This window comes from Cucurbita pepo, chromosome 7 (genome assembly GCF_057944985.1).
Source record: "Cucurbita pepo subsp. pepo isolate OVF chromosome 7, ASM5794498v1, whole genome shotgun sequence".
NCBI classification, from domain to species: Eukaryota; Viridiplantae; Streptophyta; class Magnoliopsida; order Cucurbitales; family Cucurbitaceae; genus Cucurbita; species Cucurbita pepo.
In genome coordinates, this window is record NC_141804.1 from 3297244 (window position 1) to 3315886 (window position 18643).

Consider the following 18643-nt stretch of genomic DNA (forward strand, 5'->3'; position numbering starts at 1 on the left):
TTAAAATAGTTATATTTTTTAAAAAAATAAATGGAGAAAAATTAGATGCGAGAATTAATTCCGCAAATTTTCTTTGAGGAATCTTTGATGTGATCTGAAAATAAATGATAAATTTTGTGGGGACAGAGAATGAAAGAAGTGAAAATGGGGGAAGACTTCCATGAACATCTTACAATTAAAAACATGATTGCTCGGAAATGTTTTTATATTCTTTCAAGAATATTTTGTTCTCCTTTCTAACTTCACAAAATTTCGAGTAGAATCTAGGTAGGATCTCGCAAAATTTCGTCTAGAATCTAGCTCCAATCTTAACTAGCAGCGTAGGATCTCACAAAATTTCGTCTACAATCTAGCTCCAAACTTAACCAGCTCACAAAATTTCGTCTACAATCTAGCTCCAAACTTAACCAGCAGCGTAGGATCTCACAAAATTTCGTCTAGAATCTAGCTCCAAACTTAACCAGCAGTGTAGGATCTCACAAAATTTCGTCTAGAATCTAGCTCCAATCTTAACCAGTAGCGTGGGGTCTCACAAAATTTCGAGTAGAATCTAGCTCCAATCTTAACCCACAAAATTCCGAGTAGAATCTAACTTTCAATCTTAACCCACAAAATTCCGAGTAGAATCTAACTTCCAATCTTAACCCACAAAATTCCGAGTAGAATTTAACTCCAATCCTAACCCAGAAAATTTCAAGTAGAATCTAACTCCAATCCTAACGAATGTAGAATCTCACAAAATTTCGAGTAGAATCTAACTCCAATCCGTTCTCCTCTTTAACCAACGTAGAATCTCACGAAATCGCTACAACCAATCTACAAACACATCCCATTATTGTCCTGCACCAAAATTGACATTCCCTCCCTTAGAATTCAAATCATCAAACCAAGAAACTAAAGAGGAAACTCATTTTGTGTCGGCTATTAATGGTTCCAACATCAACTAGAATCATTATCCCACTCTGACGCCAAAATTGAAAACTAAATAAAGTGAACTTCAGATCAATTCAGAATCAACAATTTACTTTCCATGTTTTGATTACAAATAATCTACCATTACCCACAAAATTAAAACAAAAAACTTACAATATTTACATGAACACAGAAGAACAAAACCAACAAAATCCCCAATTAAAGGTAATCCCTCCTCTTCGTTTCCAAATTATTCATAAATTTCAAGAACAATTATGCAAAACAGAGACAACGAAAATCAAGCCCCAGATTTTGTACTCGTCACAGCGTAGCTTCTACTCCTTGGATAAACCAAATCACCCTTCTCCTCCACGCCACCTTCAAACTCGCAAGCACTATCTTCATCAATCCTACCCATTCCAACGCTGCAACTCTTAGGCAGCCCCGTGGACTGTCTCACCCTCTGTGGATAAACAACATCGGCGTCGACATCTTTAATGTCCATACTCCTAACAGAAGCGGCCTTAACAAGCTCTCTGAAATCATCGGTTTCATTGGATCTGCAGGATCGCGAGCTGTAACTTTTGGGCAAGACGGGCATTTGGCCAGATGGGTAGCCATGGCTAACTCTCGGAGCACAATCCATGATGCTTCGTACGTAGAAATCCTTGGCCTTGCCAAGAGCTCTGATGGGTAGTGTAACGAATCGCATAAATTTGCTCCGATTGTGCGCTTTGGTGCTCATTTGGAATGCCCACAAAGTGTTCGATGAAATTACTGAGAGAGATTTGGGAACAGAGATGGTCGATTACAGGGGAGGGAATCGAAGTTGGATGAAATAAATCAAAAAAAGAGGAAAAGTGGGGATTGGAGCAGCCTGATTTGGAAGAAAATTAGGCGATGAAAGCGAGCAGGTGTGGGGAATTGGCGTAAAGCGTCGGCCAGAGCTAGAAATAATGGCGGAGTTGACTTGTGAAGGATTCACAAACAGGTGAATTTTTTAAAAGTTCTTCAGCCTTATCCAACCCATTTTGATGAATCATTCATCGCCTTTCTCAAACTTTAAAAGATCTTAGATTTGAAATTTTCATGCGAATTTGATCTTAGTCAAAATTTTAAACACGAAACCTCTTCTCTGCAATTTAATATTTCAAAGTTCTTGACTTTTTCATTTTTTTTTTTCAGAAATATCTCTAATAAAATAAAATGATTCTATTATTAGCTAAAACCCAATTTGATTTTTGGGAAGTATCACGATCATTTAGAGGAAGGATTTTAATTTTTTCAAATGAACATTTGAAGACATATTGATTCTTACAACTGATTGTAGAGTTGATCATTCGGAACTTTCAATTCATAGATGTGGATCTCGAACCTACGAATGGGGATATTCCCGAAACCCAAGTGAGTTAGACAAAAAGAGAAGAAACTTTGACAAAAAGAAACGAACTTGCTGGATTTTATGTCCTAAAACTCATAGTTTGTAAACAAAAACATATTCTATTTTCAATAAAGTTATTATTATTATTTGTTCAATAAAGATTGTTATTGAATAAAGTGAAACTGAAAAAAAAAAAGGCGAGGTTTTAAAAGAAAAAGGTATACCACCGTGGCTTCTTCCCGTACTAGTTCATGCTCTGGTAATATAGATTTGACACCCTCTTCTTGTCTGTCATCAGACATTTCTTCGTCTCCACCGGCGGTTGTGGTAGATGGCAAGACAGAGGCAGAGGTGCTGCGAGCAAGTTGGCAGCGAGTGCAAGAAGCTGGACCAAACGAAGGGACAGAAAGTGTGGCTGGTACAAAAGAAGCGGGAATCTTTTTTCATGGATAACCTCAGACCAATCAATTGAATATTGATTAATACATAATCAAGCAAACACTACTTGAAAATAAAAATGGCTATTCTCCGCTCAGAAATGAAATGTTCCTTGAAATTCTTGCTTCCATTGAACCATTTGTATTTTTATGCATTAGGATCGAACATTTCTTCTGACCCTTTTTCAAATTTGATAAATGTAGGTTGATCGTATATTTCATTTACGTTCGAAATAGATAATATCATAAAATGATCTCGTATCTACACACCACTATAAATTATCTCAAATAAAGTAAAACAATAAATATTAATTTTGGGCATATGGGCAATGAATGGATATATAAAAAAAAAATAATAATAAATAAATAAAATATTGTTAATTTGCACGTTGGCGGCGGAATTCAAATAAAATCATGAAAAAACCAGCAATTATTAGATAAAGATGAAGCCTTAATAGACCCACAAATTCTGTTGGCAGCCGCATGGAATTGAAATACAATATCTTATCATTAAACCAATAAATATAAATCAAATTTAAAGAGTTACTTTGAATTAATATGATCATGTTCATATCAATCCTAATTAACTTTCATTATTTATATGCATACCTAACTTCATTAATTAATAGCCTTTATAATTGTTTGGTTTAATGCAATTATTATTGATGTGAGTATCTACCATAAAATTCGTTGACATAAAAAGGAATGTATTTACTAACTATTATTAGATGAATACAACCCTTCATAATGGTATGATATTGTCCACTCTGAGCATAAGTTTTCATGACTATTGCTTAGAGCTCCCCAAAAGGCCAATAGAGATAGTATTCATTGATTATAAACTCATGATCATTCCCTAAATTAGTCGATGTGGAACTTTCATCGTCCAAGAACTATATCATATGTAGTTTCATAAATTTCAAAGCGTTCTTCGAATAAATTATTAAATTAGGGTATTCTAGTAGGTTATAACGTGAAAAAAGACGTGTATAAATTTACGTCTTATTTAATATAGGAAGGTTGTTGGCGAAGTGACATTTTAGAGTCTAGTTGTCCAAGTAGAGAGTATCTCGTTCAAAATATCCCACGTATTACTTATATATTAGTTAATTGATAGTTTGACTTTAGCCAATCGCATCAAAGAAGACCGACAAAAAATTAAGATAGTAGAAATTTGTTACTGTATACATGACATGACGTGTCTATTATGCACGAAAAATATCTTCAAAATATTTCATAAACAATGTCATGGACTTATTCTAAGGACATAAACATGCCTTAAAATGGGCCGAAAGCCCAATAGTAGTCACAAAAAGCCCCTACAGACATTAAAATGGGCTTCAACGAAGGCCCAATTAACCCGCAAAATAAAGGCATGCACAAAGCCCAATAGTAGTCACGAAAAGCCCATACAGACACTAAAATGGGCTTCAACGAAGGCCCAATTAATCCGCAAAATAAAGGCATGCACAAAGCCCAATAGTAGTCACGAAAAGCCCATACAGATTAAAATGGGCTTCAACGAAGGCCCAATTAATCCGCAAAATAAAGGCATGCACAGTCAGCACCAGCAGTGGATAAGATCAAACAGCAACGAATCTATTAGATTTTGAAAAACAAGGATTTAAATATTAAATAAATTAATAAATCAGTTTCTGAAAAGGAGATATATATATATATATAATATAAATAAGTTAAATAAATTGTAAAAAGTGCCAGGTGAGCAGGTTTGACCAATTCTGAGATCTAGAAGACCGGTTTTATTTTGTTTACACGACCAAATCTCGGTCTTCGCTATTTGCTTTGACTGCTTTGCTTCACGACCATCTACTGACACGTGTCCTATTATTACCAATAAAAAAAACAAAACCAAGGCCACGTTCCAGCAGATGTTCTTGGACACACACACGAGAGAAGACTGCACGGTCCTTCTGCAGCATTACAAAAATGAAGGCTTTTCTTAGGGTTTTTAAGGGCAGTCTTTGTGGAAGTGTTTAACCCTTCTCCTCCGCTCTGGTGATTTTCTTTTGGTTTCTGTTACTTTTCCGATGTGGGTCATGATTTTTCTGATCTGGGTTTGATTATTTCGTCATTTCCGATGTGGGTCATGATTTTTCTGATCTGGGTTTGACTATTTCGCCATTTTTGAGAGCTTGAATAGGAAGCTTTGGATTAGTGTAATGAAGAAGGAAAACAGGGGAAAGCTCAGATAAAGTAAGAGACGAAAAAAACGAAGAAAAGCAAACATTTTTGCCTGTGATTGTCAATGAGAGCGATACTGTAGTGTAGTGTACACAAGGGTTTTCTATAATGCCGATGTACCAGCCTTCTACTTGGAGAGCAGGGGATCCCAAGCTTGTAGTAGCTTGCGGAGCGCAGATTCTAGATCTGGAAACTGTCGTCAAAGATGGGATTCTCGGCGGCGGTGGCGGCGTTGGCGGTGGCGGTGGCGGTGGGGAGAAGTTAGATCTGAAGGAGATGATTGAGGAGCTGGAATCGTCGATAGAGGTCCCATCGGTGTTCATTTGCCCAATTTCTCTCGAGCCAATGCAAGACCCGGTGACACTCTGTTCTGGGCAGACCTACGAGCGGTGCAACATTCAGAAATGGTTCTCTTTAGGCCATTTGACTTGCCCCACAACAATGCAAGAGCTTTGGGACGATTCCCTGACACCGAATCGGACCCTTCACCAGTTGATTCACACCTGGTTTTCGCAGAAGTTCTTAGCGTTCAAGAAGAAATCAGAGGACGTTCAGGGGAGAGTAACAGAGCTTTTGGATTCATTGAAGAAGGTCAAGGGTCAAGCTAGAGTTCAGTCCCTGAAAGATCTCCGGCATGTCGTCGCCGCCCATTCCTCCGCCAAGAAGATGGTGGTCGACAACGGCGGCGTCGCTGTAATCTCTTCTCTTTTGGGTTCTTTCACTTCCCACGCAGTGGGGTCGGAAGCCGTGGGGATTCTCGTAAATTTGGATCTCGATTCGGAGTTAAAGAACAATTTGATTCAACCCACGAGAATATCACTAATTGCAGATATTTTAAACGAAGGATCCATCGAAACCAAGATCAATTGCACGAAATTCATCAAGAAATTAACGGACGGTGACGATTCAAGAACAGAGAGCGTTTCAAGTTTGAGCTTACTCGTGGGATTGTTAAGAATGGTGAAGGATCAAAAACACCCAAATGGAGTAACGGCCGGACTTAGTTTACTCCGATCGCTCTGTTCAAACGAATCCATAAAAAAGCAACTGGTAAGCATCGGCGCCGTCGCGAAACTCGGCGGTGCTCTGTCCAGTTTCAACGGCGATGGGTTGGAATCAGCGCTTTACATTCTCGAGGTTTTGTCGTCTCTTCCAGAGGGAAGATTAGCGTTGAAAGATTGTGAAGATACGATTAAGAAGTTGGTGAAATTGTTGATGAAAGTATCTGAGATTTGTACTGAATTTGCGTTGTCAATTTTATGGGCGGTTTTCAAGGTGGCGCCGGAGGAATGCGCGGTGGTTGCGGTGGATGCAGGATTGGCGGCGAAGTTGCTGCTAGTGATACAAAGTGGGTGCAATAAAGAGGTAAAACAGAGATCATCAGAGCTATTGAAATTGTGTAGTCTAAATTACCCGGATTCCATTTTCATTTCTAAGTGTAAGCTTACAAGAACTATACAATAAAAGATAAGTTTTTTTTTTTTTTTTTTTTTTTAATTTATGGATCATATTGATGCATAATTAAGAGGACAATATTTGCGGACGACGGTCGAGATGTGTCAACAGAAAGTAGAGCTCTAGCAAGGATGCTGGCCCCGAATGGAATGGATTGGTGGGTCCCATATTGATTGGAGAAGTGAACCAGTGCTAACGAGAACACTGAACACTGGGTTCCAAAGCCCCGAATGGGATGGATTAAGGAGTCCCACGTCAATTGGAGAAGCGAAGAACAAGTGCTAAAGAATACATTGGGTCGGGAGGGAAGAATGAATTTTGGTTTCCTTTTTAGGGGCACATGGTTGGGGGAAATTAATAAAATTAAGGGTTGAATGTTGATATAATTAGAGTCACGTGCAGATGGAGTTGGGTAATTATCAGACACGAGAACATTGCTCGTTGTCGGCCCAAATGCCACCTTCCCCAACTTCACCTTCTCATAAATCATGTGTTCTTCTAATAAATCCATTTCTTTTTTTTTTTTTCTTTTTCTTTTTTTTATGGCAAAAAGAATTTATAATATTCCTCTCCGTACATTCAGTATGAACATGCACTGGACTATAGTCAGGTTTAGTGGTACGATAATGAATTTGTCTCGTAGATTCATGTGCATGTACTGGACCAAATGTAGGGGATTCAAGTTTTTTTTACTCATAAACGTTGAATAGATAATATTTATATATAGTAAGATAATCTATTGATTTACTTATTTGTTATCATCTGAATTAAGAGAATTTACTTATTTACTTGTTTGTTCCTTTACTTATTTATTTATTTGTTACCATGAATCAGGAGAATTTACTTATTTACTTGTTTGTTACATGAATCAAGCAAATCTACTTATTTACTTGTTTGTTACTATGAACGATTATTTGTTACTATGAATTAGGAGGATCTGCTTATTTACTTGTTTGTTACCATGAATCAGGAGATGAATAATTGCTTATATTTGTTTGTTATCTGCTTGCTTATATTTGTTTGTTATCTGCTTATTTACTTGTTTGTTACCATGAATCACGAGATGAATAATCTGCTTATTTACTTGTTTGTTATTGTTATTGTTTGTTATTGTTAACATGAATCAGGAGAATCTACTAATTTACTTGTTTGTTACCATGAATAATGTGCTTATTTACTTGTTAGTTACCATGAATCAGAAGAATCTGATTCACTTTTTTGTTACCATAAATCAAGAGAATCTACTTATTCACTTGTTTTTTACCCTGAATCTAAATCAGGAGAATCTACTTATTTCCTTGTTCTTTTACCCTAAATCTGAATCGATAGAATCTTACTTGTTTTTTTACCATGAATCAGTAGAATCTTACTTGTTTTTTTACTATGAATCAAGAGAATCTTACTTATTTTTTAATCAAAAGAATCTTACTTATTTTTTAATCAAAAGAATCTTACTTGCTTTTTAATGAAGAGAATCTTATGATTTACTTGTTTTAGAAGAATCTACTGATTTTCTTGTTTGTTACCATGAATCTGATTTACGTGTTTGTTTGTTACCATGAATCAAGAGAATCTTACTTGTTTGGAGAATCTACTATTTCATGGTTTGTTACTGTAATTATGGTTTGTTACTGTAATTATGGTTATACATATCTATAAATAGATGAGGTCAGGCACATCTATAATGACCCATACACATCATAGTGCCATTCAACCTAACATGGTATATATGTATCACTTTCATAAACGAATAGTTGTGTGTGCACCACCTTTGTACACATTAGAACCTACAATGCTTGTGCACCACCTTTGTACACATTAGAACCTACAATGCTTGTACCACTTTTATATATGAGTACTTTCATTTTCAAACACATTAACCATACACTAAATATTTTAATGTATAGGTTATGGACCCATAAGAGCCAAAAAAAAGAAGAGAACATTTAATGTCTATATGAAACATAGACGAGGTTCCACATTTGAACATTATAGCTTGCAATAACTAGTATAACAAGACATTTAAAAATGTACGCACGAGTATATCATATCACAATATTCATGATAATTATTAAAATATAACATAATCATTTCATATAGGCATACATCAATAATTTGAAAGAGCCATTAGAGATCCTCTAAGCTTAAGGAAATACTACAAAATGGTTTAATTTAGAGGTAAATTTGGTTTTTTGGTGATGGATTTGCAGCACAATAATAATAATAATAATAATAATAATAATAATAATTTGATTATGAAGTGTAGTAACGAGAGAGGAACAATAATTCATCCAATCATGAGTTGATAGCGTCGGTATAGATGTAATCAGAATGGGCCTCTAAGGTTCTTCTAACCAGGCACTCCTCTGTCTCTCCTCTCTTGCAAACATCTTCATGACCCTTTTGATGATTGATTTGGCTGATGTCGAGGGGGGTGGCGGTGGGCGTTGTGGTGATGGGACGGGCTTCGGCGGAGGAGGAGAGAATGGACATTGTTATGAGTGCTGCGATGGAGAAGAGAGCCACCAGCTTCGACATCTTCGCCTGGAATTGGGTCCTGAAAATGAATGCGGTGAAGCCGTGGAGGATGCCTGTTTTGTTGGGGGGGGGGGGGGGGGGGGGGGGGTTTTATAAGAAGGATTTGGAGATGGTTTCAACGTTACACCGCTTGTTTTGCTGGCTTTACTATATTTATCTTTTCTTTCTTTGTTATTACATGGCTGATCTTCAATTTAACTAAAAATAAAATGGTTAATTAATTGTTTGATTTTTCTTTTTTATACACGTGGCAACTTCTTTTTCCTTTCTGTAATCGAGAATATTTGCTAAAATCATAACGTCAATCTCAAATATTTGTTTAGATCATTTGCTTTAGGACACATTAGACGTATTTTGATAGTAGATTTGAATGGGAGGAAGATTTTGAGTCTTCTGCTCTACTAACTGAGTTATACTGGTCATTTCATTTCCGACACATTAGATGTATTTTCAATAGCGGATTTGAACTGATAACATGAAGATTTTGAGTCATCTGCTCTACTAACTGAGCTATACTGTCCATTTCCTTTCCGACACATTAGACGTATTTCAATAGCGGATTTGAACTGGAAACAGGAAGATTTTGAGTCGTCTGCTCTACTAATTGAGCTATACCGGCTATTTCCTTTCCGACACATTAGACGTATTTTCAATAGCAGATTTGAACCAATGAGACGAAGATTTTCAGTCCTCTACTCTACCAATTGAGCGTTATCGGCCATTTCCTTTCCGACGCATTAGAAACTTATCGAATTGATAGACTTGAAATTTTGAAACAACTCTCTATTGAGAGACGAAAGAAAAGATGCATGTGAATATAAAATCTAAGATTCAATCGACTGTCTACGCAGAAGATTAGAACATCCCAATGTCTTCTTCTGAATTTATAGAATCATCGTCATTCTCTGATTTGTGATTTTGCTTCCTCTTTGTACAATTTGTCCGAAAATGGCATTTTTCTCCACAACTCCAATACTTTATGTTTGGTTTGTTTGGAGATTTTCTATGGTTCTTTGATTTTGATTGCTCATTTAGCGCAGGTAAATGGTGTGTGGAAGTTCTAGATATTTAAGAGTAATAAATAGAGAGAGTAATAAATGTATACTAGATATTTATTTGTAATAAAAGCTTAAATATGATAGTAAGGGTAGCAAATATTTAGATATTTGTTTATAATTAAAGATCAAATAAGATATATATGGTAAAGTATAATTCAGTACTAAATATACTTAATACTAGTCATGGTTTAGCTTACCAGTTTCGGTGGAATTTTTTAATTTAGGGTTTGGTTCATGCAATATTTTGATGTTTTAACCGTGACACATATATTTAGCTCTAACATGATATGCTAGTTATATTAACTAAGAATTATAAAGTAGAATTGGATAACTTGAGTTAGCTACCTCGTGATAAAAAAATTAACGGGCAAATTTACGACTTATAACTGAGTTCTCTTAGGGGGAATAAAACTCATTAGCACACTTGTTCCATTTGAAATTAACCGAATTGACATGTTTTCAATATAACTAACACGTATCGTGGGTGTCAAATTAAAGAAGTTCATGACAACTTATTTGTGACACTTGAATGAGAGTGATCCTGAAGATAAGATGATTAATAAAGGGTTACTGAAATTGAACGTTACTATCTATGCTAACAAGATACTCCTAACTCCATTGGCTTACTAGAATTGAAGTCACTATATATACCAACAAAGTGCACTTTCTTTTCGATGACTCATCATAGAAACTTGATGATTAGACGTGTTTTATCCATGTAAGTGAGAAAAAAACATGGTGAAATGAGTTGTCGTATTGTTTTTGTTGGGTCGTAATCTAATTTATTTATATTGGGAAGCAACACCACACAGTCTTCCCATACATTTCCTACCATTGTTTCTCTTCATTATGTTTTGTGTTTGTTTTGTTTTCAAATGCTCTGTTCAATACGGCACCAATCTCTAATCTCTCATTTATATGCTTCTATTTGTTTTCAATGGATGACAATTGTTCACCATAGATTAGATTTGGATAATTTCATTATTAAATTTGTTAATTTTTTTTAACTTATCTAATTTGGATGGTGTAACGACCCAAGCCCACTACTAACAAATATTGTGTTTTCCCTCTTGGGAACCCTTTCGAGCTTCCCCTCAACGCTTTAAAATGCGTCTACTACGGAGAGGTTTCTACATCTTTATAAAGGGTAATGGTGTTTCGTTCTCCTCCTCTCCAACCAATGTGGGATATCACAATCCACCCCCCTTCAGGAGCCCCTTTCGGGCTTACCTTCAAGGCTTTAAAATGAGTCTATTGGGGAAAGGTTTCCACACCCTTATAAAGGATAAGATCGTTCTCCTCCTCAACTAATGTGGGATATCACAATCCACCCCCTTCAGGGCCTAGCTCCGTTCTCCTCTCCCACCAATGTGGGATATCACAATCCACCCCTTTTAGGACCCAAGCTCCGTTCTCTTCTCCAACCAATGTGGGATATCACAGTCCACTCCCTTCAGGGCCCAAGCTCCCTTCTCCTCTCCAACTAGTGTGGGATATCACAATCCACCCCTTTCAGGGCCAAAGCTCCGTTCTCCTCTTCAACTAATGTGGGATATCACAATCCACCCCCTTCAGGGCCCAGCGTCCTCACTGGCACTCGTTCCTTTCTCCAATCGATGTGGGACCCCCACCAAATCTACCTCCCTTTGGGCCCAGCGTCCTTACTTGCACATCATCTTGTGTCTACCCCCTCTGGGGAACAGCGTCCTCGCTGGCATATAGTCCAGTGTCTGGCTCTGATTCCATTTGTAACGACTCAAGCCTACCGCTAGCAGATATTTCTATTTGGGCTTTCCCTTTCAAGGTTCCAGGCTTTGAAAAGCTTTTACGAGTGAGAGGTTTCCACACCCTTATAAAGGGTGTCACATGCTTACTAGTTTCTATCTGCACTACAAGCTATAAGTCTATGAATAATATGAACACAATTTTACACCAATCGACATATATTCCTTCGATTTACCACCACTACATTATTTCTTTATAACTACGTTTTTCCCCTTATAGAACTAACAAGATGACGATGGATCATTTTTCCATAAGAGAAAATGGAAATTATTTTATAATATTAAATCAATGGAAGATGGAATGCGTGATATACACGATCCACACATGTGAGTATGGACCCACCAATCGATTCGTACACCTCCTGGGTCCCTTTCATGGTCAGACGAGCATTCTCTAGAGCTGTTAATATCGAATTACAATTTTTCATATAAAATTATACACGTTTTAATTTTATTTTTTAAACTATTATATTAAAAAATTTCGCTGCAAAATAAGAAATGCATGTGAGTGGTTGAGAAAATATCCCGAAAATGACCGAATAATTTGATGGTAAATCGCTTCAATTCCTAACTCTTTCTTGTTACGGAATTAGGTGAGGGTGAGGATAGCATAAGAGACATATAAAAATAATTATTAATATTATTTGATTATCAAACTGTATTAATCATGGAGGAATAATAATTTATCCTCATTTTTCAGAGGAATGTGTGGTGAATTATGAACGCAATGGTCGGAATACAGCCACTCATGACTTGGTATCATCGGTATAGATGTAATCGGTATGAGCCTCGAACGTGCTTCTAGCCAGGCACTCCTTTGTCTCTCCTCCCTCGCAAACATCGTCGTGACTCTTTTCAGAAACGACCTAATATACATTAATTTCATGATGGAACTGTTAAGAATCACGGACTTCTAGAATGGCTTTGCTTTGAAGCCTTTATACTCATAGAGATGCATTCCTTATAAACTCATGATTGAAGAGATTTGAGATTTTAGGGTACCTGATGTGCGATATGGTTGAAGTCGAGGGAAGTGGCGGTGGACGTAGCGATGGGACGAGCTTCAGAGAAGGAGAGAAGGGACATTGTCACGAGCGCTACGATGGAGAAGAGAGCCACGAGCTTCGACATCTTCTTGGCCTAGAATTGTGACGTGAAAATGAATGGAAGGGAGGCGTGGAGGGTTTTATATTGGCAAGTGAATCGCTGGCGTAATGATGAGATGGTGACTCTATATAGCCTTAACGCCCCTTGTTTTCCTTTATTTGCATATGGCTCAACTTCTTACTTTTAACCAAAAATTTTAAAACAAAAAATATAAAAAAAAAAAAAAAAAAAAAAAAAACCAAGTCTACCGCTAGTAGATATTGTCCTCTTTGAACTTTATCTTACGAGCTTTCCCTAAGTTTTAAAACGCGTCTGTTAGGGAAAAGTTTTTACACTACAAGAGTATTTCGTTTTTCTCTTCAACCAATGTGGAATATAGTAACTCTTTTAAGTCATAGTTGATAAGCTCGTAGTGCTTAATTTTTATTATTATTTTTTTAACGAATAAGATAGGTTAGTTGATATTGACGTTAGAGAATAGCGAGTCACAATATCGAAACAGTAACCATTTTGTTGGGTCGTAATCCAATTCATTCATATTTGGAAGGAACACCACACACCTTAACCATTCTTCAACCAAGTTTCGTGTTTGTTTTATTTTCGAATACCCTTTTTAATAGGGCACCAACCTCTTAATTACATGCCGCTATTATTATTTTTTTTTTTTTTCATTTGAGGTGGATGTAATTTGAAATGTCGAAATCGTGGAAAACGACATGTCCATCATAGATTGGTTAGGTTTGAATAAGATTTATTTATTTTCAATCGACTTTATTTTATTTAGGTTGGTTTCATTATTTCTAGTCGAAATGAAGTTCTCCGAAATAAAAGAAGCATAGCTTAACAAAAATTGACATTTCTATGCTTTATATTTGTTGTACGGGAAAAAAAATCAATTAAATTATAATAATTTTTTAAACATTTTTTAACATTTATATTTTCAATGCTTTAAAATAATGAATTTAGCTTTTCGTTTCCGTTTGTTTGATCGACTTTTATGAATTTAGTTTCAACTTCGACTTTTAGGTGATTGTAATCATGGTAGGTAAGTAAGTTAGAACATAAATCGTGGATGACGCTCTAAATTCTTATACTATATTAAAATTTAACTCATAACAAACATAATATTTAAATAAAATTTTAGAAAAAAAAAATGGCAAATCTATTATTTTTTCTTTGTTTTGAATGGATTTATGTAAGAAAAAATAAATATAAATAAACAAATAAATAAAAAAGGGGGAATTTCGAGTACAAAAATTAGCAAAGCTGGCGACAAAACAATTGAAAAAAGAAAAGCGCCGTTGCCGGGGATCGAACCCGGGTCACCCGCGTGACAGGCGGGAATACTTACCACTATACTACAACGACCTTGTTGTTCAAGTAATTTAGTTTTCTAAAGTTGATTAATTTCTATTCTCTGTTTTTCGACTGAAGTTTTGTTGCTTCATCGGTTCGAACGCACCGCATTTTCCAGAAAAGAAATCGCGTCACCTGGTCATTATAATCATCTCCTTTCTGTTCTACTGCATAATCTCTCTCAGAACTCGGAGCGTATTCAAACATGTTGTTTCTGCGTTCTTTTTCATTTGTAGAAATTTGAAGCTTCCGGGAGATATGCTCGGAGATGGAGGATTAACTCCTTGCAGGTACGACTGTTGCGTTTCCTTCTCTTTGACTAGAGCCATGACATTAATCATTACTTGCTTCACTGGTATACTCCGTTTCTATGCTTCAAATTCTGGTTCTCAGGTTATTGACAATTGTTTTGTTATATTATCGTTGACATTAATCATTACTAGCCATGACATTAATCTATATGGAACGCTCAAGTGATGATTAATATCAACGAATCTATATTATCGGAGTTTAGTTATATTATCGTTGACGTTGTGATAAATCGTGATCGATGACTAGATGTACGAGAGTTATTGTTATCAGGTTATTGACAATTGTTTTGTTTCGACTAGTTCTACTATCTCAATTCATCCATTAGTGCTGAAGCCTTTCTTGAAGTTGAAGTAAAATAGAAGTATACGGAATTAATGAGGTTCTGTGTTTAATTTGTTGATATGAATTTTTGAGCATGGTTAAGAATCGGACAAGCTGTGGTAGAAGAGCCTGATGCTTCGGATGTTGAAATTGATCCTTGTTTTTGGGCTTAATATACATAATTATGCATAAACTTTGGGCTTGTCATACTGTTGATACATTTCTGGACTTAAGGTTGTACTAGTTCTATTAATTTCAACTTTGTTTCTCTGTGATACAATTGGATTTGTTGAAATTTCAGGGTTATTGTTCAGGTCTTGACAGAGACTGACGATTGCTATTGTGTACTTCTCAATGCACATGATGGTATAGCTTTTCCTGGAAAGGATTATGAAGAAAATTGCAATTCTAGTAATGTTATGGCCTTGGGTATGGATTCTGATTCTCTAAGTACGAAGAATTCCCAGGTTTGAGTTGGTTCACTTTCAATCAGTCTAACTACTATTATTTACTTGTTGTCAAGAGCTTCTATGGAGGGATTCAAACCATTTGAACCTCTAACCTCTTGGTTGAGGCTACTAGATTGTTCGTGCATTGATGTTCATTTGGATCTCATTTTAACATAGTAAATCAAACTTTTATGTTAATGTTAAAATCTTAGTGTTGCTCAACTTCATGCTGGTTTATGTTGAGGTTTTTACTTGAATTGATTGTAGAATGTAGAGCTTTTCTTGTTGTTATTTCTGCAATTTTATCCGAAGGGGCTGCCTGTACTGTTTTGGTGATGGGGAATAATTGTTATGAGTAACACATCTTGCAGAAGGGGGTTCTCCTCGTTAAATATTCTTAATTCAACCTCCCTTGGAATTCAATATTATATATATATATGTGTGTGTGTGTGTGTGTGTGTGTGTGTGTGTGTGTGTGTGTGTGTTTTCCCTTTTCACTGATCTGTAAATTCATGTTATAAGTGAAAGAAGATTTGAACTGTGTTGAAATATGAGTATTGACATCAACCATGAAATCTCCTCATAAGTATTGGGTACAAATACTCACATTGTCCTAAATGCTGCAGATTACTACTCTATACTCTGGATTTGTCAGCTACCAAATGGTTTGTGATGCATATGACGGTATATTTTTTTCTAGAATATCTTTTTTCTTCAATGCGGTATAAATTTATCACACTGAGTTTCCCATTCTGGTTCTTATGGGGAAGAACTTTCTTTTGTTCAAATTTCTCCAGCACGTTTGTGGATATGGGGTGTTGCATTAATGCATTGTTCCTTGGTATGATCTAGGATGTAGGATGTATGTAACTAATCCGTAGTAATGTTTTCTCTGAACTAATAATGGACGTTTCATGTTCTTTAATTTGAATAGAGCCGACCTTCTCTGTTAATTCTAGAGTTTGAACTAGTCTACCATTTGATATCTTTTTCTTTAATATTTATTAATCAAATCCTAAGTTCTTCAATTCTCCGGAAAAGATTTGGGATCTTATTCAGTTGGGTCTGTTTTCTGTTGAGTTGTTCTTGTACCCTAATATGATGTTCAACAGATGGATGGAAAGCACTTTGCATTGCTTCTCCGTTAAGTGTTATTCTGGAAGTTGTATTTATTTATTTTCCCAATGAGCTGAACGCCTATCATCCTGTATATAAAAAGAACTTTTTTCCCCGAAAATTCTACACTTGCTGTCCTGCTTTCAAGTCTCAACTACTTTTAAATTTTATCCACTCTTTCCCTTATTGGAACTTGAGTCCATTTTCATTCATTTCTAGTATTATGGCCAAGGTGCGAGCAGGATCAATGTACTTAGTTAACAAGCTTTTAGAGTTTGTAAGCTACACGGAGGCTTTGGTTTGCCTTTGCCGTATTCCTCGAAGTTCCACAGTAGCTAACTTTATTGTTCTGGCTTGGTCCTCTTAACACACGAGCAATCTGTGCTAAACAATGCTATTCATACCTACCAAGTATGAACGTCGCTTTATTGAGCATATCACCCACTTTTCTGTCGCATCTAGATTAGAATTATATGTGCCATAACAAAGTTATATTTTGCATTGAGATACGCGTTAAAAGTAATCAATTTGTGGCAGTTGGGTTTATAGGAATAACGACTCTCTACAGATATTGTCCACTTTAAGCATAAGTTCTTATGGTTTTGGTTTTGGTTTTCTCAAAATGCCTCATAATGGAGATTGTATTTCTCACTTATAAACTCATAAACATTCCCTAAATTAGTCAATGTGGGATTCCCAACCAACAATCCTCACTAGGCACCTGACGGTGTCAAGGTAGACACATTAGGGTAAATAATGCAGGTAAAAAACTGGCTTCTAATTTGTAATACCATGTTAATTTTGTTCACTTTGTGCAGGTAAAAAGTTCGATTTAGGGGGAGAGGTGCAGAACTTGCATGTTAGCCTCCATTATCGGTAAATCTAGACTCCGTTTCGTAAGCTAAAGGCTAAAAACTAATTGTTAATTGGGAAAGACAACTCAATGAAAACCTGCTGTAAATATAACGTGGAATCTTCTCTACTTGAGATTCGATAATGTGCATGCCATGTTTCGAGGCATGGGGCAAGGCTCCGGATCAAGTGCAAAACAGACCGTACTTTTCAGGGTTAGGTTAAAAAAGCTGCCGTTTTCGATTGAATAAATAGGATTAAAGAAACACACTTCTTAGAAGTTATTTTGTTCTTATAGGTAAGATATGCATGTGTTCTTTGGTCTATAAACTCTAGTTTATGTATAATATGTTGTGCTTCTGCCCATCAAGTTTAGAAATTACTGAAATCTTGCTCAAGTTACATATATGCTAGTAAGAGGTTTCTACACATTTATAAACAACGTTGCATTCTTTTTTTCAACTGATGTTGGATCTCATAATCCATCTCCCTTCAAAGCCAAACATCCTTGTTGGCACATTGCCTCATGTCCACCCTCGGGGCTTAGCCTCATCGCTGGCACATCGTCCGGTGTCTAGCTCTAAGATCATTTGTAATGGTTCATACCCATTATTAGCCGATGTTGTCCTCTATGGATTTTTTCTTTTGAGCTCCTCGTCAAGGTTTCTAAAACACATCAGCTAAAGAGAGGTTTTCACACTTGGAATGTTATTCATTATTCATTTCTCAAATTCTGCTTGTTGATGCATGTATATAGTATATATAGTGGTTTGTATTACATTCTTCATATATGCCCATCCTTAACAGTCAAAATATACCTTGTTGTCTCCACATTGTAGGGACCAAATAAGTATAAGCAGGTTACGCTCCTTCTGAAAGAGGCTATAATCCCTCAAGGCTCTGTTATGACAGAGCTTGTCGATATCGGGATAAAAAATTCAGAATAAAGAACAACTTTTGGGCAATGGGTGTTGGCAACTTTCCCATAAATTGTGCACAGAACAGTTTACCAAAAGCAGGGTGATCGCTTTGGGTTGTGGCTTTCCATTTTAGGCTGCTTTTATAAATTCAATCGTCCATCCAAGTGTCGATGGTTGCAAAGTGATGGGGTTAGCCATACCTCTTCCAACTTTTGATTTCCCATGACAACATGATCTCCACGCCGCCATGTCGTTTTTTGCTTCACTCTTCTTCATTAAGCTAAACCCTAAACACTCTCATATTACTCCTCCTTTTCTCTTAAAGTTAAAGCCAATAATATTTCTGGTCCACTACTCCCCAAAAACTACTACTGTTTATGATGTAGCATTAAGCCAATTCTATATTACTCCTTTCTCATATTTTGCCACATTACCCTCTCTTT

At 36.3% G+C, this 18643-nt stretch overlaps 3 protein-coding genes, 1 non-coding gene and 1 pseudogene across 4 annotated transcripts; 2 read left to right on the plus strand and 3 right to left on the minus strand.

The window, feature by feature from the left end:
- Nucleotides 1-974: 974 nt before the first annotated feature.
- Nucleotides 975-1847, minus strand: LOC111798173 (Uncharacterized conserved protein UCP031279). Its single transcript, XM_023681174.2, has one exon. The coding sequence runs from the start codon at nucleotides 1655-1657 to the stop codon at nucleotides 1211-1213; it is 447 nt and encodes a 148-aa protein (XP_023536942.2). The 5' UTR covers nucleotides 1658-1847; the 3' UTR covers nucleotides 975-1210.
- A 2762-nt stretch (nucleotides 1848-4609) lies between these two features.
- On the plus strand, nucleotides 4610-6410 carry LOC111798203 (U-box domain-containing protein 30 pseudogene; annotated as a pseudogene).
- A 2020-nt stretch (nucleotides 6411-8430) lies between these two features.
- Nucleotides 8431-12853, minus strand: LOC111799102 (uncharacterized). Its single transcript, XM_087125563.1, has 3 exons — nucleotides 12770-12853; nucleotides 12516-12633; nucleotides 8431-8978 (listed from the first exon to the last, which is right to left on the minus strand). Exons 1-3 carry the CDS (start codon nucleotides 12851-12853, stop codon nucleotides 8683-8685), a joined length of 498 nt encoding a protein of 165 aa, XP_086981689.1. The 3' UTR covers nucleotides 8431-8682.
- A 1317-nt stretch (nucleotides 12854-14170) lies between these two features.
- Nucleotides 14171-14242, minus strand: TRNAD-GUC (transfer RNA aspartic acid (anticodon GUC)). Its single transcript has one exon. It is a non-coding gene; the product is annotated as a tRNA-Asp (tRNA).
- Nucleotides 14243-14269: 27 nt separating this feature from the next.
- Nucleotides 14270-18628, plus strand: LOC111798043 (uncharacterized). Its single transcript, XM_023680996.2, has 5 exons — nucleotides 14270-14520; nucleotides 15165-15330; nucleotides 15939-15996; nucleotides 17247-17304; nucleotides 18120-18628. The coding sequence occupies exons 1-5, from the start codon at nucleotides 14489-14491 to the stop codon at nucleotides 18154-18156; spliced, it is 351 nt and encodes a 116-aa protein (XP_023536764.1). The 5' UTR covers nucleotides 14270-14488; the 3' UTR covers nucleotides 18157-18628.
- The last annotated feature ends 15 nt before the right edge of the window (nucleotides 18629-18643 follow it).